General features: G+C 43.4%; 1 protein-coding gene across 1 annotated transcript in view; it reads left to right on the top strand.

The window, feature by feature from the left end:
- Positions 1–22,071, top strand: part of SIPA1L1 (signal induced proliferation associated 1 like 1) — a 165,966-nt gene that overhangs the window by 102,722 nt on the left and 41,173 nt on the right. The window contains exons 10-12 of the mRNA XM_069596926.1: positions 914–1,183; positions 15,127–15,276; positions 19,567–19,691. Of these exons, the coding sequence (XP_069453027.1) occupies positions 914–1,183; positions 15,127–15,276; positions 19,567–19,691 (545 nt within the window). The remainder of the gene's footprint in view (positions 1–913; positions 1,184–15,126; positions 15,277–19,566; positions 19,692–22,071) is intronic.

Here is a 22,071-nt window from a genome sequence, read left to right on the forward strand (position 1 = left end):
GTTAATGCTGTGATGAGAATAGATTTTTTTTCCCAGTAATTTGCCTATCAGTCAAGTCAGTAATGAATTGAACCTTCCTTGGTTGTTTGGGGAAAGGGACTAGAAAATGGGTTCCTCCTTTCTTAAGGTTTGGGGGTTGGGGTGATGGCACAAAAAGAGGGTAAAATGATGGGAAACAGCTGTGTGCCTACCATTCATTTCACTCAGGCTGCTGCCTGGGCACGGCCTTGCTGTGAGAGATTTTTGGCTTTCATGGGGGTGGGAGGGAGGCCTGATTTTAGAGTATGCTTTGTTCCCTGGCAATTTGATAATTTTTGATTTGATAATCGCTAATTTCAATAAGTGGCACTTTTTTTTTTCTCCTCCTGAGCTAAATTTGGCTCTCGGTTTGGATTTCAAGATTTCTCCCTACTTATTTTTGACTGTCGGGATCCCAAGAAATTTGAAACCCTTTTCAGTCCTTAATCATAAGGGAAGGATCTAAAGCTTCCTTGTGATTAAGGATGGAAAGCCGCCTGTTTCCTCCGAGGCCCCATCTTAGAAGTCTGCCCCCCGGCCCCCACCAGCCCAGATACTGTCCCAGAACCTTCCCTCCTCAGGTCTCAGTGCTGACTCTAGCCCTGCTCCACCCATACCCCCACCCTCGCCAGGGTGACCATAGGTCTCATTGTCTGTCCAAGATTCCATACCTCAGGTCCAGTATTTGGAACTGAGCAAAGGAAAATACGGGTATAATGCTTCCGAGGATTCTGGTTTTTGAAAGGAAAATGATTGTAAGGCCTCATGATTGAAAGATGGTTTGAAACCGAAATTGAAGCATTTGCTGCATTTTAACTGTTCGTGAGAATCCGTGTGGTTCTGCCAACAAGCAGAAGCGATGTTGACGTGTCTTCTCTCTGCCCCCTCGCCCTAGGAGTTGCTCTGAGACCTACCGCATGCCAGTGATGGAGTACAAAATGAACGAAGGGGTTTCCTATGAATTCAAGTTTCCCTTTCGAAATAACAACAAGTGGCAAAGGAATGCCAACAAGGGGTCTCATTCGCCTCAAGTCCCATCCCAGGTGCAGAGTCCCATGACCTCAAGGCTGAACGCCGGGAAGGCGGACGGGAAGATGCCTCCTCCGGAAAGAGCCGCCAACATCCCCCGCAGCATCTCTAGCGATGGGCGCCCACTGGAGAGGCGGTGAGTGTGTCTTCCTAGGTTTGCCCTGAATCTCTGCCCCAGATTTAAATATCTCCAGGCCCAGAAGTACCAGTGTTAGAGCTGCCCGTATTTTACTAGAAATCAAAAATTAAAACTGCGATGCATGCACTAGTGGTCTTCAAGGCATGGTAGCGTTCCAAAGCCAGCAGGATAAATGAAGATATGTTCCAGCAAAGCATTCAGTCCTGTGTAATGGCATCTGGGCTTTGCTCTTTCTTTTTGCTGTGGTACCAATGGAAATCATCATTGCACACTTAGGAGCCATATGAACTAGAACTTGGCAGTCTCTTTGAGGTGACATTGACCATATCATCATCTTTGACAGTCTTTGACTTGTAGGGGATTAGTGATATGATTGTAGCAACACTGAAGGTTTTTGGTTGGGTGTCTGTGTTTGTGTTACTTTGTTGTAAAGAATTGTGAGAAGGGAAAGCCGCCGCTGCTGCTGCTGCTGCTGCTGCTGCTGCTGCTAAGTCTCTTCAATCGTGTCCAACTTTGTGCGACCCCACAGACAGCAGCCCATTAGGCCCCCCTGTCCCTGGGATTCTCCAGGCAAGAACACTGGAGTGGGTTGCCATTTCCTTCTCCAATGCATGAAAGTGAAAAGTGGAAGTGAAGTCGCTCAGTCGTGTCCAACTCTTCGTGACCCCCTGGAATGCAGCCCACCAGGCTCCTCCGTCCATGGGATTTTCCAGGCAGGAGTGCTGGAGTGAGGTGCCATGTGTTACTTTGTTATAAAGAATTGTGAGAAGGGAAAGCCACTAGTATACTACAAACATACTTTCCACTGCTCTGAATGCAGAAGAAAATAGTGCATGTTAGAACACTCAGTCCTGAGTATCGTAGTTAAAAGGAGCGGGGATTGAGGGATCCCCTAACATTTTTGTCTCAAATTCACTATAAAATGCAGCACCGTGAACTAAGAACCTAGGGCAAATATTAAAATAGAGTAAGTACTCTTAAAATGTGAATACAAATGGACGGCATAATTTTAAGTCATTGTACTATAAATTCAGATACTCCAAATTGCCTCGACTGCAGTTTGGCTCAGTGACCTGGTCCTCTGCTAGAAGAAGCTGGCTTCCGTCTGCACGCACTGCCTTTTCCCCATCATTGTGCTTGTCTTGATCACATCTCTGCGTGTTTTTGTGGTCCCCACACTACAAAGGGGATCAGGAACCCTCAGAGCTGGCAGGGAGAAGTCTCTGTTCCAGAAGCTGCTGTGGGAAGAAGAAAGGTCCCTGTGGAGCCAAAATGTGAGCCTGACTCCAGCCAGAACAGGGCGCCAAGGAAAACGTCCCAGCGATGCTTCAGAAGTCATTGGGTTCAGACTGAGAGCAGAAAGTTGGAGGTTTTCAAAACCACACTATGATGTCTTTTATCTTAAAAAGCATAAAACATTGTCATTTAACTATTTCAGAAATACTAGAATACCATGTAGAAATAATCTGATCAAAACAGACAACCAAAAAAACACTATAGTTGTCTTTCTAAAATTCCTCATGTAATCCTGGGGATTTATTTACAGAGCCTTGCTATTTATCTCAATAAAAGATTCCTCTCCCAGAGTGGCTACATTCCCATCTGGACTCCTCTTGCTTTCATTATTTTCGGGAAGGAAAAGCATCCAAGTGATCGCTGAATAAATTCTTTGTTCTGCACATTCCAAACTTGGCTCCCTCTGAGGTGTGTGTTAACTGGAATTCATGATTTGGCCCACATTTTGAAAGATGAACCTTGGAAACTGTTGTTTAGAGAAGGACCTTTTGTTCCTCTCTATGCTATTTTCTTTCTTTCAGAGACAATCATCAGGATTTTATGAGTAAAATCAGTTTCATGTTATTTTATATGATATCCCATATAATAAAATAGCAGAATGTATTTTGATTCCATGTTGAATTTAATTTCTGCAACAGAAACTAAAGCTTATGGCTGAATGTTCTGACCTCTGAAAGTGAAAATATTTTTTGTAGCTTATTATCCTCTTAGGATGCAGGCAAGTGCTATAGAGTGCATCAGTCCATTTATAGAAGTTCTCTCTGTGGGTGTTTGTGTGTACCTTTCCCATAACTCTACCCAAAGGATAGGGAATTCTCATGCTCCCCCTGTAAGACTGAAGTCATAGCCCTGTGGCTTTCCAAGGCATGAGATGAAAGTGGCAGAAGTGAGGCTACCAATGGTTTTTGGAAAATTTAACCTCTACTAAGTCCTTAGTGTCAGATATCCTTTAAGATGCTGGACTAGGATTTCAGATCTAACGATGGAGGGTTTGTAAACGCTAAGCTCTAAAATTTCAGATTATTTGTCTCCTCTTCATTTTAAAGGGTGTGGAATTAGATGGCTGTTCTTCTCTTGTAAAAATTTAAGAGTTTGATGTCCTGTCCCATCGTTCCTAACTTTCAGTAAAGCAGTATTTCTTATTTAAGTTTTAACTTAGAGGCATACACAGAAGGTATTGTTTGAGAAACTGTATATTGCCACTGTTTGCTGAATGAGTATTCAGTAGACTCCGAATACCAGGAATACTTCCCAAGTCCTCCATTAAGACCTAGAGTCATAAAGTAGACCTGAGAATATCATTTCCTCCATGAAACATAGTAAAATAAAACTAAAGAAAGTAAGCATTCCCTTCTTAGTTCTACTGAGAACAAGTTACCTTACTGCAGCCTGGACGTGATGCTCCTGGCTGGCCATACCTCCCCATCTGACTCTCCCCCTTCATCCCAGCCCTGCCTCTGGGTACCACCATTTGCCTTTGTACCTGGCCCATCTGTAGAGTGATACGGACCTTTCAGATAAATCACAAGTGGTCAAAACTGATGCCGTGGTCTGCCATTCCTTGAATCTTGCCTTGCCAATAGTGGCATAAGCCTGATACTGAGACTAAAGGATGGTCCCTTGGTATCAGTATAGCATTGGTTCCAGAACCTCCTGGATACCAAAACCTGCAGCTACTCAAGTCCTGTAATTAACCCTCATATCCTCGGCAGGTCCGCAGGTCATGAACATAGTAGTATATATAATGAAAAAAATTTCCTGTAGAAGTGAACCTATGCAGTTCAAACCCATATTGTTCAAGGGTCAGCTGTATTGCCTTTACATGGTTGGTTTGTTTCATTTATTTTTCTCCCCCAGGTCAGGCAAGTTGTATTAAACTGTAAAGAACCAGCTTATTTAGGATGAAGTGTGCAGCCACCTCAAGCCTACTCTGCACATGCTACACAAATCTGCCTACTTCATTCACCACGACTGGACACAGCACAATTCATTTTAAATGAAAACTGAATATACTGCTTGTAGGAACGTAGTTTGCTGCTTGTAGAAGCATGAATGAAGTCGCTCAGTCATGTCCGACTCTTTGCGACCCCATGGACTGTAGCCTATCAGGCTCCTCCGTCCATGGGATTTTCCAGGCAAGAGTGCTGGAGTGGATCGCCATTTCCTTCTCCAGGGGATCTTCCCAACCCAGGAATCGAACCCAGGTCTCCTGCATTGCAGGCAGATGCTTTACCGTCTGGGCCACCAGGGAAGCCCTGTAGGAGCATAATTTTCTTGAACTGTATGCAAGTTCCCAGAATTAAAGGTCCTTAGAAACAATTTAAAAAAAATACTTGTGAAACAGATTATCCTTTTTCACAATGTTTATGACAAACTCAAAGGTGTTGTTATTTGGAGTTTCTAACAAGAATTATTTAACTGAATTTTGCTCTCTATACATTGATTAGAAAAACTGATGCAGTAGGAGTAGACGACCCATTTGCCATCTAAGTAGAATAAAGTCTGATTAGATTTGCTTTAAATATAGGAGCTTTATGCTATCTAGGTGGCCTTTCACGTATAGAATTTTATGGTATTTGTGGGAGAAGTTCTTATTGACAGAATTATTATTTTTGTTCAGTAGCTAAATTGTGTCTGCTTCTTTTTGACCCCATGGACTGTAGCATGCCAGGCTTCTCTGTCCATCTCCAGCTCCCAGAGTTTGCTCAGACTTATGTCCATTGAGTTGGTGATGATATCCAACTATCTCTTCCTCTGCTGCCCCCTTCTCCTGCCCTCAATCTTTGCCAGCATCAGGGTCTTTTCCACTGAGTTGGCTCCTTGCATCAGGTGGCCAAAGTATTGGAGCCTCAGCATCAGTCCTTCCAATGAATATTCATGGTCGATCTCCTTTGGAACTGGCTGTTTTGATTTCCTTGCTGTCCAAGGGACTTTCAAGAGTCTTCTCCAGCACCACAATTCAAAAGCATCAAGAACTGATAAAATTAATGTTTAACAAAAACAGGTGATATGGTGCAATCTCTATTTTGGCCTCAAATTCATCTTGAGTGTAAGGACAGTACTGAAATTAAGTTAGCTGGCTGTGGTACACTGAATTTAACACATTACTGTGTTTAAACATAATATGGGATTAGTAATAAAACCCTGATCTGTGTTAATGTGCTCAGAAAAGCTTAAGTATATCAGGGGCTTTGCATAAACAACAGGCATGTTGGCATATAAAAGAATTTTCCTTTCTCCTTTTTGTAGATGAAGTATTGCCAAGCTTTCTATAAATATTTAATGTCAGATCATACTGAACCAGTGCTCCTTTTGCATTTTACCTGGATGCCATCCTCTCCGCCTTTTTCCACTGCATTTAGCTTTCAGCAGCTGGATGGAGTATTGCTTCGTAAACAGAGTTACAGCTGGCTACACTTGCAGCCTCCCTGATACCCTCCTCTGCAGATGTCTGCACTGTGCAGGGCATGAAGATCGTGCCTAGAGGATATTGTTGAAACAAACGCAAATAGTTCTATTTCTGTTTCAGTATCCATTAAACAAAAACTCCCCTTCCCCCACCCCTAGGCCCTTACCATTCTACTTTCTGTGAATTTGAGTGTCTTGGTACCTCACATAAATAGAAAATTTACATTAGTGGAATCATACAGTTTGTCCTTTGGGACTGGTTTATTTCACTTTAGCATAATGTATTCAGGCTTCATTCATGTTGTAGCATATGTTGAGTTTTCCTTCTTGCTTATTAGCTCAGGCTACTGTAACAAAATACCATAGATTCAGTGGCTTATACAATAGACATTTACTTGTGGAATCTGGAAATTCCAAAATCAAGGTTCCAGAAGGTGTGGTTCTTGGTGAGGACCCTCTTCTTGGCTTGTAAAAAAGCAGCTTCTTGCTGTGTCCTCACATGACAGAGAGAAGAGGCTCTGGTTTCTTGCTCCTCTTATAAGGGCACTAATTGCATCATGGGGGCTCCACCCTTATGACCTCATCTTAACCTGATTACCTCCCAAAGGCCCCACCTCCTAATGTCATTACACTGGGGTTAGGATTTCAACACATGAATTCCATGAGGAGTAAGGGTAGGAGGATCCCCAGGTGGCACAGTGGTAAAGAATCCACCTGCCAGTGCAGAAGCCACAGGAGACAGAGGTTTGATTCCTGGGTCAGGAAGATGCCCTGGAGGAGGGCATGGCAACCCACTGCAGTATTCGTGCCTGGATAATCCCACAGACAGAGGAGCCTGGTGGGCAGAGAGTCAGACACAACTGAGCTCACATGCTCGCGGGTGTGGGGAGGGGCACATGCAGTCCATAGCCTTCCCCTTTTCAAGACTGAGTACTGTTCCACTGTGTGTATGTACCACATCGTTCATCCATTCATCCGTTAATGGACACTGGGTAAATCAGTTTATTTTTATAAAATAAAAAGTAGGTAAAAGTGAAACACTATAATCTGATAAAGCCATAGAACTGAAGCTTAGATTTAAGTAGAATTTTTGCTTTTTATTGACTAAGTTTAGAATACTGGTATAAAAGGTATATTGTGAGTAAAGCTATCTACTGTTGACTCAAAGTGAAAGGCGAGTTGTTCTTGATGGAATTTCCTATCATTGGTTTCAATTAGGTTGGAGCTGAATTATGCCTATTTGTCAGCCAAGATAAGGTAGAAAGCAGAGAGTTAGCTATACTCAACTTAAACTCACCAGACTCTTAACCCTCCTTTGCCCCAGCTCTTCAAAGGAGTGAGTGTACTCTGACATCCCCACTGGCCTCACTTTAGATGATTTGCAAGTTCACACTTTTAGAGAGGGCTTTCCAGGTGGCACTAGTGGTGAAGAACCCGTCTCCCAATGCTGGAGACCCAAGAGATGCAGATTCAATTTCTGGGTCAGAAAGATCCCTTGGTGGAGGGCATGGCAACAGAGCCTGGTGGGCTACAGCGCATGGAGTCCCAAAGAGTCAGACACGACTGAAGCAACTTAGCACGCACTCACGCACTTTTAGATTAGAGTATGAAGGTGCTTTCTATTCAGGCATTCAGAAAAGGGATGCAGTGGCCTGAGCCTGGCACACCTCCCAGCTCCCTTTCTTTTACAAACCGTAGAGTGACCCAGGGAACAAGCCCAGGGTACTGGAAAGCCAAGGTACTGTAATTACTCTGTTCAATCTGAGCTCGTCGGACAGGCCTGGCCCGGCACATAGTGAGTCTTAGAAAGTGGTGGTTGCTGTCTTCCTTGGTGGTGTTTTGTGGGTGCTCTTCTAAACACAGCTGCCTGGGGGTGAAAGGGGGCTCTAGTTCCAGTTGGGGACTTACGGGTGAGGGTAGAGCCGGCCAGAGCGGGCTCCTGAGTCAGTCTGCAGATTGGCCTGCATCCAGGCCATGCATGTGATGAGTCAGTGTGTTTCCAAGGAGCGGGTTGTGCCATCTTCAGCACCGGTTAACCTGGGTGAGACAGAGGATGAGTTCACGAGGCCTGCTGTGCTGGGAACAGTCGTGGCGAACTGTGCAGCTGTGGAAGGAAATGCTGCAAAAACCCTCCAGTGAGTTGGAATAGCCTGAGATAAGCTTGAAAAAAGTGGTGTGCTCTGGGAAGAGCAGTGAGGTGACCGGTGGGCGTATTGTTCTGTGTGTCAGAGAGTTGTTCTTCTGAATGTGTCCAGCAGTCAGGTCTTGCCCTCTTTTCCTTTTTAAGGGAGTTCTGCCTTAGGAACCACCCAGGGAGGCCTGGCCTGCTCACACCTTATGGGAAGGGCCTGAAGGGCCCTGAGGCTTCCTCCAGAAGCACCCCGTGTCCACGCCCACAGCTGACAAGGGGCAGGCCTTCCCCAGAAGCCAGATGTGGCCCGTGTCCTGCCGTGGCCCTCACTGTCGTGAGAAGGCAGCAGGAGTCCCGCCTAGGCCCTTTGTCCGATGAGGGCACATACCCCACACAGACACGTTTACCACCAGGGACTTAAATAACTCAGGGGTGACAGCAGTGTATCCCGCTCCCTTATATCTGAAATAGCTGACGTTTTTCTTTAGGATTTGTCGATTGCACCGCACATGTATAAATATGTGGAAATTAGTGATACTGAAGACAGGTGAGCTACCTAGACCCCTCCCCTCCACGGTCATCAGTGTGACATTTTCAGTAAGCCTCTTATTGAGAACCTGGGATAATGGCCAGTCTGGCTGAGGTCTGCCTCCACTCGTGGAGATCCCTCAGTCTGCCATCCGCCTGGTGTTAAAATATTGGCCGTTCCAGTATTCTTACACGGAAAATTCCTCGGACAAAGGAGCCTGGTGGACTATAGCCAGTGGGGTCGCAGAGAGTCAGACATGACTGAGTGAGCATGAACAGAGAAGCTTAGGGCAGTTGTACAGAGCGGGTGGGGGTCTCAGAGACCCCTTGAGGAAGGTGCACAGCAGCACAGAGGCCATCACCGCATGCTGTATTTTCCCTTTTCTTGTGTAATGCAATGGGATTGAGTTTATTTTTAGTTTCTTCCAGTTTTTAAAAGCCTAGCATGCTCCAGGAGACCACTTAATTTATTCTCACCAAAGGATTTGGTTGTGACTCTCTTCATGAAGTATTTGAACATTGGTGGAGGGAAGAACCAATTAAAATTAAAGAGGCTAGTATTTGTGGTGGGCTAATAGATTCTTCGTATATGAAATCTCATTAATTTTAGGCTCATTTCATCAGTTTTCTTGGGCCTTGGTAAAAAATAAAAGACAGTATTTGGTCATTGCCCGCCATCTCAGGGGCTGCAGGGCCAGCTCTGACCATGCTACTGCTTTGCTGCAGAACCTTCTAGGCTGCCCTGTTGCCTAATAGATGAAGTTTGTGCTCCCTCAGTTTACCAAACGTGGGCCCACCCTCCCAGACACATTTGTCCTCCTGGTCACAGCCTGCACCAATATCTTACCCGTGTCAACTGTTCCAGCCAAAGATACTGCTGTGGTGGCCACATACGCCCTCCTGTTCCTGTGTCCTAACTCTGGACTTCTGTGAAAATCCTTTGTTTCCTACAAAATGAATCTCAAGTGCATTTCCTCACAAAGCTTGCTTTTCCCATAGGATCTGACCTCTAACCTGCCTGAGCTGCCTCTGCATTCAGTTTGAACTGCCCTCATGACAATAACATTCTACTTGCATTTTGCTTAAGAGCTATAGGCAACTTTTTTTTTTTTTTTACCAAGTTCATATTCTGTGCCACGCTCTGATCAAAGTCCCTCATGTTGAGTTTTCTCAGTTGATCTGCCCAGCCACCCAGTAAGTTGGTTGCTGTTTACTCCTTTTACAGATAAGAATGCCCAGGGATTGAGAAATGAAATCATTTGTGCAGGGTCCTGGCTGGTTTATAGTGAAGCTGAGATGAGCACCATCAGAGCCCGTATCTTAGCCACCATGTCACAGGAATGAAATCTACCACCATATATAAGTGGTGCTGAAGAAATACTTGACAAGTTTGAAAGTGAGAATTAGTAAAAAGTGACAAAGAGAATGAGTGAAATGAGTAATCACCAGTATTTGTAAGCTAATAGAAGTTGATTTTGTTGTAGATTATTAACGTGCATTTCATGTAAAGCATTCATAGCTCAGTTGGTAAAGAATCCTCCTGTAGTACAGGAGACCCTGGTTTGATTGCTAGGTCGGGAAGATCCTCTGAAGAAGGGATAGGCTACCCACTCCAGTATTCTTGGGTTTCCCTTGTGGCTTAGCTGGGAAAGAATCTGCCTGCAGTGCAGGAGACCTGGGTTCAGCCCCTGGATTGGGAAGATCCCCTGGAGAAGGAAAAGGCTACCCACTCTGGTATTCTGGTCTGAAGAATTTCATGGGCTATATATATAGTCCATGGGGTTGCAAAAAGTCGGACACAACTGAGCGACGTTCACTTTCACTACTAAAAATATATCATTAAAAAAAAACCTAGGTCTTAAAAAAAAAAGAAATACTTGCTAGATTAATGTATTCATGTTTACACGCTAAGGGGGCCCAGCCACATGCAGTCAGGGGCAGCTTCAGGTATGTGCACAGGGCCCCACACTTAGAAGGGTCCATGCTGGGTTTAATGCTCTGCTGTTGCTGTCTTGGAAGTTTTAGTATGTTTGAACAAAGAGACCTGAAGTTTTGTTTGCACTGGGCCCCACAAATGGTGTAGCTGGTACTGTCTGCAGCCCGTTTTTATCTTCTGTTCTGTAGAGTCACCCTTAGATATAAAATTGACTCATCTCAGGAGGCACCCATGATGTGTGCTGGGCTGTGAACCTCTGAAGGCTTGCCAGCAACTGGGAAGTAATGATCTGTTTATCTCAGTGTGATGAACCGTGGTACTTTCCTAACTGTACGAGAGTTACTCGTGGTTGTAAACTGATCTTGTCCCAGGAGGCTCATCAGAACAGGATTTCAGTGGTCAAGTCTGAATAGCTGGTAGGAACTGTATGGTCAGAAAGCCAGGGATAGCTCTGGTTCACAAAGTTAGGAAGAGACGAAAAGACGGAGGGGTGAGTTGCTCGGATTCGAACACAACTTGTTCAAACTCTAGTCTGAATACAGCAGCCAAGTGATGTTACGTTGAATCATTTTAGAGAATTTTTTTTAACAGAATTCTGGGGAGAATCCCGGTTGATATGCATTGCTAAAGACAGACTTGAATCGAATCCTGTTCTCTGGGTGAATAGCGTTTTAATTGCTAAGTTATGGTAAAATGCTGTGCTTAATTATGGACTCGGATATCTAATTTGTCAGTCATCGCTGCTATTTGAAACTCTCTTGGTTGTTCTTGCCATCATTCCGCTGTTTGCACTTGAGATACAGAGGGCCTTATCTCCCTGGACACATCCAAGCACTGCTATCCCTTTAGAGTAAAAGGAAGGAAACGGGCATAATTGAACCCATACATAACTATGCAAGGAAAAAAACTTAGCGTCAATTACACAGATACTGAGTTCCTTATCCATAAATTGGTAAATCACAGTCTCAAGAGATCAATTTAATAAGAGCCTATCAATATTAACATCATATGTGTAGTCCTGTGAGTTGATTCATGGGGAGGGTGTGGTGAGATGTGGGTTATTTCATTAGATAGCTGGAAATTTTTTTTTTTGGCACTTCTCTTCTCCCTTTTATCTTGACGTGAGAAGGCTTCTGGAAAAATGAAGAACTGATATTGATCTTGGACCATTTCTTCCTAAATGTCCATTCCAGTCAACTGTCTGCTTTCATTGCAATGAAATGTACTGCATATAAATGGAAAGCTGGCGTTGAGTGTAGTCCTGCAAACTATGGGAGTATTGTCTGTCGGTCTGATGATCATGACTTTTTCAATTGCTGCATTCTTTGAACAGTCCAAAAGCCCCCAGTGTTTTATTTCTGCAGAGGAAAGTCATAGCCATAGAGAAAATTTAAGATTGGTTACTTTAAAAACATTTATTTATTTCTCAGCTAAGTTGATAAAAATGTAGGGAAGAGAATCTACTGAAATAAATGCTAAAAAGGTTTTTAGATACTTCCTTTCTAACCGTGAGCATAACATTCTCAAAGATTATTTCTTTAATTCCACAAAATCAAAAGATGTCACAGCAAGTGACAGATATATTCAGCTTAGTCCTGTAACCCTATTCAGACATTAATAGGGGCTCGTTAAGACTGAGAGAAAGTAGAAAGATCTATGTTTATCTCAAAAGAAAAGAAAAGACTTGTGATCCCCTCAGGTAGAGTTGGGGGCAGGGGCTTGGAGGTTCAAGAGGCTAGCATGCTGACTTCCTCTGTGAGCCAGTTTGGGGGTTACTCTTTTTCAAAGCATCAAGACAGCAACCAGCCAAAATTTCAGTAATGATCAGCCGTGGTCTCTGGCAGTAGACTGCCAATGCCAGGCAGGCAGGGACCTCCCACTCCCTGAACGAGATGTGTTTTCCAGTAATATTTGTGAGCTGGTATCAAATTCAGAGTATTTGGAAAGAATACTAAGTCGTCAGAATAAGGGCTAATTCTGATTTTTTTTTTTTTTTTTGCCTGCCCTACATACGTCTAGAGTCATAAAAACATTTGGGTGGCATTCCATCAGTTGCTATATGTGTGTTCTGTGTGTGTGGACAGTCCGAAACAATGCCACTATTGAGTTATGTAAGTGCAGAAAAGGCCTGGGAATGAATGCTGGCCTTCTGGAAATGCTGTTTTTTCACTTTGGGATAACTCCAGTAACCAAGTAGAATTTTCTGATACATCTGCCAAATAAAAGAGCTGAGGTTGAGAAGTAGCATAAGATATTTTAATGTACGTTTTGGAGAGCAGGGTAAGAAAAGCAAGCTCTAAATATAAATGTGAAAGTTACATCTTGACTTTGGCTATGGAATCTTGTTGTTACTTCCTTGTAGAAGCAAAAACATTCACCATGAATATAATTCAGTGGTGTTACTTGTTTATCCCAAAAAGAGTTAAAAAATCTTCAGGCCCCCAGACATTGCATTGGCCCCAACGGCGTTCGCATCTCTGCTGTCATCCCCCTTCTTTTCATCTTTATGTAACACCTCCTCTTTGCATTAAGAAAGGCAAAGCAGCAGCAAAATGTAACTGTACTTGAAGTTTCTCTGTATTGTGCATGTGTGCTAAGTTGCTTCAGTCATGTCCGACTCTTTGTGACCTCATGGACTGTAGCCACCAGACTCCTCTGTCCATGGAATTCTCCAGACAAGAATACTGGAGCAGGTTGCCATGCCCTCCTCCAGGGGATCTTCCTGACCCAGGGATGGAACTCCTGCCTCTTAGGTCTCCTGCATTGGCAGGTGGATTCTTGACCACTAGCGCCACCTGGGAAGCCCTTCTCTGAATTAGGTGCATCTTCCGGGATTTCTCTGGAAGGAGTGATGCTAAAGCTGAAACTCCAGTAACTTTGGCCACCTCATGCGAAGAGTTGACTCATTGGAAAAGACTCTGACGCTGGGAGGGATTGGGGGCAAGAGGAGAAGGGGACGACAGAGGATGAGATGGCTGGATGGCATCACGGACTTGATGGACGTGAGTCTGGGTGAACTCCAGGAGTTGGCGATGGACAGGGAGGCCTGACGTGCTGCGATTCATGGGGTCGCAAAGAGTCGGACACCACTGAGCGACTGAACTGAACTGAAAAACCAAACTCTTCAGGCAGAAGTGGTTCATGCTGTCCTAGTTTTCTTCTTGGTAACCTCCTCCTTCCCTTCTTCCCCCCACTCCAGTCCCTTTCCAGTTACTTACGGATAAACAGTGAGAAATTGGGAGATGTTTTAATGGAAAAGAAGGCATAGCAGAATCACACCTGATAACAAGTTTGTCACTAAGGAGAGAGTTGGGGCTCCCCGAGAGAGATCTGCTTCTTGGACATAGACCAACTTTGGGAGTCACATTTTGGGGTATCTGTCCTTATTCTTTCTCTGCTAGAAAAGCTTCTGAGTGTGATTCTGTTATCCCTTCTGTCAGTTTCCTGTACCTGGAGCCCTCTGCTCTATTTCAGAAGGTACATAGGTTTCTTACAGGGAACTGCCGTGCTTCAGTGAAGAAGGTCCCAGGGCTTCAAAACTTTTGTCTTCAGTGTTAGACTCCTTTATGTGCAAAATCATCTGACCCTGCAGACCCCTTGCAAGCTGTCTTATTAAGCACAGAAAACCCATCTTTCTCTAGAGAATAGCAATAGCCTGACGCAGAGTGCAGTGGACTCAGAAATTCAAGAGGCCTGGCTTAGTGAAAAAATGACTTTGATTCCCCTCCCTCAACTATAAAATGGAAATGACCTGCCCTGCTGCCCCTTTACAAGAGCCAATGATCTGGATCAGCATTTACTTCTGAAATAAAATATCATTGTTTTAGCTGATGTTATGATTTAGCTGACAGATTGTCACAGGCTTCAGCCTCACTTATTAATATCCTGCAGTTGTCCCAGTGCCTCCTTGAATAGAGCAAGTAGAGGGCAAAAGTCACTTCTCTCCTGACCACAAAGCTCTGTTTTCTGCGTCAAGCCAGTCTGCGGGGTGAGGGACCCACAATTTTAGAAAGAGATGTACTGGCGGCTAGGCAGAGCACACCTCAGCTGTGTTATCAACCCAGTCATCCCAATGAAATTCAGCAAGCTGCACTTCTAGGCATGTTTCCATGGAGGTATTTGTACGGTGATGCTACTATCAACTAAATTTATACATGCTAAATAGCAATATCTGGATATTCATTCCAGACCTTTAGTAATAAAATTGGAAAACAAAGAAGCATACAAAGAATGTACTGGTCTCACTGTGGTCATATACTCTGGGAGAGCCAGTGGGGAAATTGAATTAATTGCCATGTTAATGTCACTGGGATTCATTATATTCTCTGGGCTGCCATACTGCAAAATTGCATAAGCATTTCAGCCCTTGAATTCTGGCAGCTTTTGGAAACATACATGTTTTCTGTTTTCCCCCCTGTTATTTTTTGACACCCCCGCCCCCTTCAAGGCCCTTTTCCAGCTGTCCCCTTAAGGGAGTAGTTTTATGGGGAAGTTTCTTTTGTGGGCTTCCAGCTGGCTTTATTTTCACTATCTCCGCAAAGTGGCTGTGTTTGTCGCATTCATATGCTATTACCCATCACATTGCCTTGGGATTTTCCCTTTGAGTTGCTGACTTCACGTTTTCTGTTTGCACACACACAGGCTGTCTCCTGGTTCGGACATCTATGTGACGGTCTCATCCATGGCTTTAGCAAGATCCCAGCCGTGCCGCAACTCCCCTAGCAGTCTGTCTTCATCCAGCGAGACTGGCTCTGGAGGGGGCACCTACAGACAGAAGTCCATGCCCGAAGGGTAGGTAGAGTCAGCATCACTGTCTCTCCTCCCGTGTGTAACTCAGGTGTGCAAAATAGTTTCCGTTCAGCCAGACTCAGTTCACAAAAGATCGAAAGGGGAAATACAGTTAGTACTCTGCATTAAAAAATGTTTTGATGGCTAGTTCCAACCACTGCTTAGAAAGTTTATCATTCTGCAGTCTCTAAGGACTCAATGGCAAAGAAATCGAATTACATCGATTCCTCCATTGTGTGTGTTGATCTCGTTTCATCGTATGGATTTTGCCACTTCTTAAAATTTCCTCCAAAGTGAACTTAGGAGTATACTGCTTGTGCTGGGTAGAGTTCGTATTGATGTTAAAGTAGGAAAAATGTTCATTCTGTCCAAAGCTTAAAAGGATTTTTCTCACACTCTAGAAATCTGTGATTTCAGCCTGTGGGTTGTTTGGGAGCTTCTCTCTCCATCTTATTTGAAAACACTATACATACCCAAAAGTAACTGTTTGCTTCTGACAAGACTCACAAAGGAAAAAGCTAAGTGTACGTGATTGTAAAGGCTACTAAAAGGGGGGAAAAAATTGGCTTGTCTGAAGCTGGAAAGGAATTAGCAGAAAACATCTCATGACACGCAGAAACTAACTTTGCTCAGAAGGAGAGTAAAAGAACCATCACAAGGCCTCCTGCCGGACACCTCTGAAGAACTTGAAACCACTTGAAATTCAAAAATGGCGTGTTGGGGAAAAAAAGGATGTTTCTGTTCCAAGTTTTCTCCGAATTATTTTTAACAGATGCGCATATGATTTGTTTACTTTCTTGAGATCTTCCCATGTTATAAAACAATTCTGCTTATAAGAATAGTTTCATAATGGATATATTTTTTCATCCTATGGTCTTTTGTTGGTTTTTACAGCTGTTAAGAATAATTTTGTTGATATTTTTGCTAAATGTTTATGTTAGCAGAAAGTAAGTAATAAAAAACTACAGTAAAACATACTTCCCTCCCCAGCTCTCTCCCCAAGGAGTCTGTTGGTAGCGTACCTAAAATGTACATTTCTTACTCTAATTACTTCAGTGACAATTAGTAAAAAATTCTAGCTCTTATTGCAGGCCCCTGCAAAAGATTTTATGAGTTAAGTAGTATTATTATCCCATACCACAAGCCCAACTGATTATTTTTTGTTTTGATTAGTAGATTTTAAATGGCCTTGTTTGACTTCAAAAGTAAGAATTCACTGCAACTTCAGTGTATTTAATACAGTAATAAAATATAAATGAGCTAACAACAACAAAATCCTGTTTGCTTCTTCTCTACATTTGAAAGATACTCTCAAGGCATACTAGAATGTAATTTGAAACAGTGATTTTTGGTGATTATTAATGGTAGAAACCAGGCTCCAATGTTCGTGCTTTACCACTTTTTTAATAAGGTGGTAATTATTTGACTTGATGTTTGATACTAAGTGTCCCATAGCTGGTACAGAGGGTTTCCCCCATCACTTTTAAGGTTAACTGGTGACTGTTTACTGTGCTGTGTACCATCAGTTTTATCTGCAGTGAACTTTTACAGGAAGATGCTGGTACAGTGTTTTCCTTTAGATCCCAAGTGACCTGTTGTCTGTGTCAGTGATGCAAGAGACTTTAGTATTCGTTGTCTGATTGACACACGTTCCTCCTGAGCCAGGTTTGATTCTGAAGTTAAGCTTACCAAGGGAACAATTGTTAGATCTACTCTTTAACTTAGCCCAGTAAAAATAAATAGGTCCAGGGTGACAGTGAAGCAGGAGTGTATGGAGTCTGCTGTGAACTCACTAATGTGAAACTTGGACAAGCTCCAAGGTGTGAGATAGAAACCGCAGGTCCATATACACTGATTGTAAATGTAATCCGCCCCTTTGTCGCCCTCCCTGTGCTTCAGCAGACTCAGTGTCTGCTTGTGTGTGGAGTGTGCCACCGCTTGCTGGAGTAAGGATGTGGAGAGCATCCAGATCAGTCGAGAGGCGCAGTTTCACGGGCTAGTTAATAAAACTGCTCTACTTGGGTGAAGGGGGAAAGGGCACTTGAACGGTTTAGGATGGGAATAAGAGAGAGTTAAAAAGCAAGTGATAAAAAGACGTAGGATAGGGTCTGTTCTACCACCCTTGGAGATGTGTTTTGGGGCCACATACCCTAAGGAATGTGGGCAACACGGCATGTGCAGAGGGACGGACTGGGCAGATATGGAGCTGGAGGATCGTGATGTGAGACACGTAACCAAGGCTGTGCAACCTGCAGGTGGGCATCGGGGAGTCAGGGAGGCCACGACAGCTTTCTCCCAGTGCTCTTCGATGAGGGATTAAACTTGACTCTGGTTGTAACTGAGATCAGTGAGTGAAAAATCATAGAGAAGAAGTTTCCAGCCCCTTGTAAGGAAGATATTTCAAAGCTGTCAGCCTGCCCTGGGGAACTATAGACTGACTCATGAGGGAGAAGGTTCTTGGTCATTGAGTGCATTTCGTGTACCAGCCAAACGATTACTTAAAAACTCCTTCACATCAGAACTGCGACTCTTAGAGTATTATAAAGTGCTCCTCCAAAGAGACAATTAGGTTCTTCAAAAAGAGGCACAGTGTGAAGTTAGAACAGGTTTTGTCTGAGCTCCTCAAGGATGGGGCCTTCGTAGCCCTGATGGCCTGGCACACAGTGAAAGAGGCGAGTGTGTGAAAACTAAATCCAAAAGTTCATTGGGTGAAACTTTTTTCAAGGCAGAGTTGAAAGACAGACAGGCTTGCTTTATCATTTCTTTAAAAGCAGACAGCCAGAAAAGCATTTGGCTTTCCGTTTATAGAGGTTTAAAAAGTTGTCTTGAGTTTCCACTGCTACCAAAAAGTAAAACTAAGATTCCAATTCACTTCTTTCTTTGATCTCTGTGCCTTTTTGAAAAAAAAAAAAAAGTTAATTTAGTGTACTTAAAATAGGATCATTGGAGCCAACTGGAGGATATTCATGATTCTAAACAAGGACCCGATTTAGGAAGTGACAAAGATTATAATTAGTGAATTCTTTTTTTTTTTTTTTGATGAGCCCTTTCACTAAAATTTTCATCAATTCAGATTTTCATTTGTTTTTAATAATGGAGGTAATTGTTTAGTGATGCTTATGAGTTAAGCTTGTAAATGACTGTCATTTGTGCAAAAAGTAACGAGGGAGATATTAGAGTAGGAATTTTACTAAAATATTTCATAGTCTCCCCTATGTTGCAGAGGCTTTTATATGAGTCTTTCTCCCTGGATCCTTATGAGAGTTGCCATTTTAAAAATAAATAAAGACAGAACTTGAGTGACTCCAGGTGGGGAAGCTGAACTTAGCTACTGATCTTCCTCCTCCTAATCTCCTTCTCTTTGCAACACCCCGATTGGTGGTTCTCCCCACACATTTATCAGTTTGTAACAAAGACACCTGTCACATGCCTCAGTTAATTCAGGTCCTGTATTGTGATTTATTGTATCGATTACTTATAAGTTCATTAGTACCCACAGACAGATTTGTAAATTTCCATGTGAATCTTTGAGTATTATACCCTGGCCCTTTTTCTTGGACTCTGTCAGCATTTACTTTGCTGATGTTACTACTCAAGGCATATACTTTAATGAAGCATATATTATATTATTATCCTACATAGGAAAAGTTATTAGTAAAATGGTCTCGCTAAATAGATAAATGTTCTTTCCAGAAATAGATGTTTACCTTCATATCTGCCAGCTCACCCACTTCCAAATTGCCCTTCCAAAGGCAGTTTGAAATTTATACATCTGGAAAGTGGTCCCTATGTAATGTAAATGATAGCAATCTTTGTCTTTCAGACCTTAGAGTAAGAGCTTCAGAAAATACTTGTTCCAAGAATGAGTGCCTTAGTGGTGTAGCAGGTTACTGAGTTAAGAGAAACCGCTGGAATGTGCCAGCTGGACGGCACACAGAAGGAACACGAGGATGGTGTTTCTCTTGGCTGTGAGTGACCGTCAGAGCTTACCTACACAAGGGCCAGGAGGCTTTGGTTTTTTACCGTGTCTGTTTTTGGTTGGCTCAGTGCTAATGACTCCTGCCCTTGTTCACAGTTTACACGCTTAGCATACACACTCTGCTGAACAGAGGGGTGTATCCCGACCACAACAGCCACAGTTCTGGCATCCACGTATGCGTGCACAAGACTGAGTACAGGCCTGTGAGCAAAACTAGAACCTATCATTAGAGTTCAGTGCGTTACACCCAGGACTGCCTTCCCGTTTGGGCGAGGTCCCTGACGTTGTCTTTGCCTTTGGGGAAACCCCCCCAGGTTTGGAATCAGCCGCAGATCCCCCGCCTCCATCGACAGGCAGAACACCCAGTCAGACATTGGAGGCAGCGGGAAATCCACACCCAGCTGGCAAAGAAGTGAAGACAGCATCGCTGACCAGATGGGTAAGTAACTAATTCCTACAATAAGCAAGTTGCTTTTATACCCAGGTGACTTTGGCGACCCTGGTTGATGTCATCAGTGAATTCTCTTCTCTAGTACAGCTCTGGGTCATAAATAGGAATGATCATTAAGTCCGTTATAAGTGTGTGTAAGTCAAAGCAGCAATTAAGACCTGGGAGAAAAGTCAAGGAATTCTATTCATAAGTGACCCTGACTTTGAAGACAGAAAGTACATAGGAATTAATTTCATCATTAAGGCTGAAATGCCAGAGTCCTAAGACACTTATGTGCTATCTCCCTCCCCCACCTTGTTTATTTATCTGTTTTTCCCTAGTATAAAGGCCCTGGAAGATTAGTTGATATTCTTAACGTTGAGTTTTAAAACATTTAAAAGCTGTGTACAAAATGGGAAAGAGATATAATTGTTCTCTAGTCATCTCTTGAGGATGCCTTTCTTCCCTTTATAGGCTTTTTCTTCCCCCTACTCTTCTATGAAGCTGTCAGCTAAGGAAACGTCTTAGGATAAAACCAGCTGGAAGGGAAAAAGATTTGCATGAGTGAGCCTTCCTTTGGGTTTTTGGCACATGGCCCATTCCCTCTCCCTGTCTCTCTACACAGTTCTCTGATGACATCTAAATACTAGTTGATACAATAACATTTTGCCGTGAAACAGGATTGAGTTTCAACACAGTAGCACCAGGGATTTAGTATCAACACAGTTGATACATCAGGGACTTGAATCTGGACTGTTAAAGGTTTTTCCCTTTGCCTATAGTAGCTTTCCCATCAAGGTGGAATAAAAAGAAGTAAATTTCAGGGCTGAAAGCAGATCAGCTTTCACAGCAAAGACCTCATCGTTTTATCCTCTCTGCAAACACATCCTTTTGTTCGGTTTTAGTGACTGTGCCCACGTTTCCGTACCTGGCGGGGGAGGGCATCCTTAGTGCAGAGGTGGGGTCCATGCTGGGACTCTAAAAACCCACGAACATGGAAGGGAGTGGAGATGCATTCAATTAAGACAGGAGCTGAAGAAGAGAAGCAAAAGGCTCAGGTTCTGAAGACAGGCTTTGTTCCACCCCTTCAGTGCGCCGTGTTCCTCGTTATTGAAACCATCTGTCATTCCCTACTCTCGTCCCGCTCCCCACCCCCCACCGAAAACCTGAGCATATTCGGATCCACTGTTCCGCTCTTGACAGAACGTTTCGAATCCCATATGTTTTGATGCCGTTGAGATGGTAACGACACATGTGAACAGGATCCCTCCTTCAGCACGACTTTAGCAGCTTTTTTTTGGCTCCTAGTTTCAGGCTTTGAACAAAGCTGCCAAGCAGGCCTTTGTGCACAGTTCAGGGTCACGCTTCCCACTCATGTGAAGTCATACAGGGAATGAAACAGTATCTTGGGACTGGAGAGGGTAATTACAAGGTCTGTCCTAGGCCCATAGTCATGCTTTCGCATAAACCTTCCTCTAGGCTTTTCTCCCCCTTGTATCCACTTTAGTTTGGTGGCATCTCACACTTCATAGATAAGGTTCTGAAATGAATACCGGTGAATCTTTTTAACACATTGGTTCATCCTTTTAGTAAGGTTATACCTTTTCTTTTAAAAAAAAGAAAATACTCCTAGAGCCTGCCAGAGAAGCCTTTTGTTTTTTTAAAACCAAGACCTTTCTCGATTCAAAATCTAAGGCTACAAAGAAAATGTTCAAATAAATTTTTATAACTTTTGATATTCTGTCATCCCAGAAGGATAACCCAGCCCTTTCTGCCTGGCACTTCAGAAGGAATCTGGGGCTTAGCTGACACAAACCATGCTAGGGAGGAATCAAGACAAATTGTTATGTTCTCATTCCTCAGTACACCGTATTGTGTGGACAAGGGACTGACCTTCCAACACTCGATTTGTAAGAACACAATTCTCTAATGACCTTCAGGTCACTGGTTGAAAATGTCAAGCAGAGTCTTACTCATTAGCCAGGCTTTCCCTGTCTTTGTCCATCAGCAGATTATAAGCTGATTCCCAGGGGAGACCCAGAGCTTAGCTTGTTGAGTTGGCTCACTCATCTCAGTTTGTTTTTCCTGCCTCTCCACTTTTGGACATGATTGAGAGTCAAAGAGTACACTGCTTAGTCCTGTGCATGTTAGGAATGGCCTTGCACGATTGTTGCCATCAGCTCTTAGGTATGTTAAAGAGGCAAAGTCGCTTACCTTTCACTTTTGGAACAGCCCCATCCTGAACGCCAGCGGAGTCCAACAGGAAGCAATTGTTTTAAGTAAACTAGTCGCTGTGTGTCTTTTCTGTTGTGCTTAGCTTACAGTTATAGAGGACCTCAGGAATTCAATTCTTTTGTCCTCGAGCAGCATGAATATACAGGTAAAATAT

This window comes from Ovis canadensis, chromosome 7 (genome assembly GCF_042477335.2).
Source record: "Ovis canadensis isolate MfBH-ARS-UI-01 breed Bighorn chromosome 7, ARS-UI_OviCan_v2, whole genome shotgun sequence".
Lineage (NCBI taxonomy): Eukaryota > Metazoa > Chordata > Mammalia > Artiodactyla > Bovidae > Ovis > Ovis canadensis.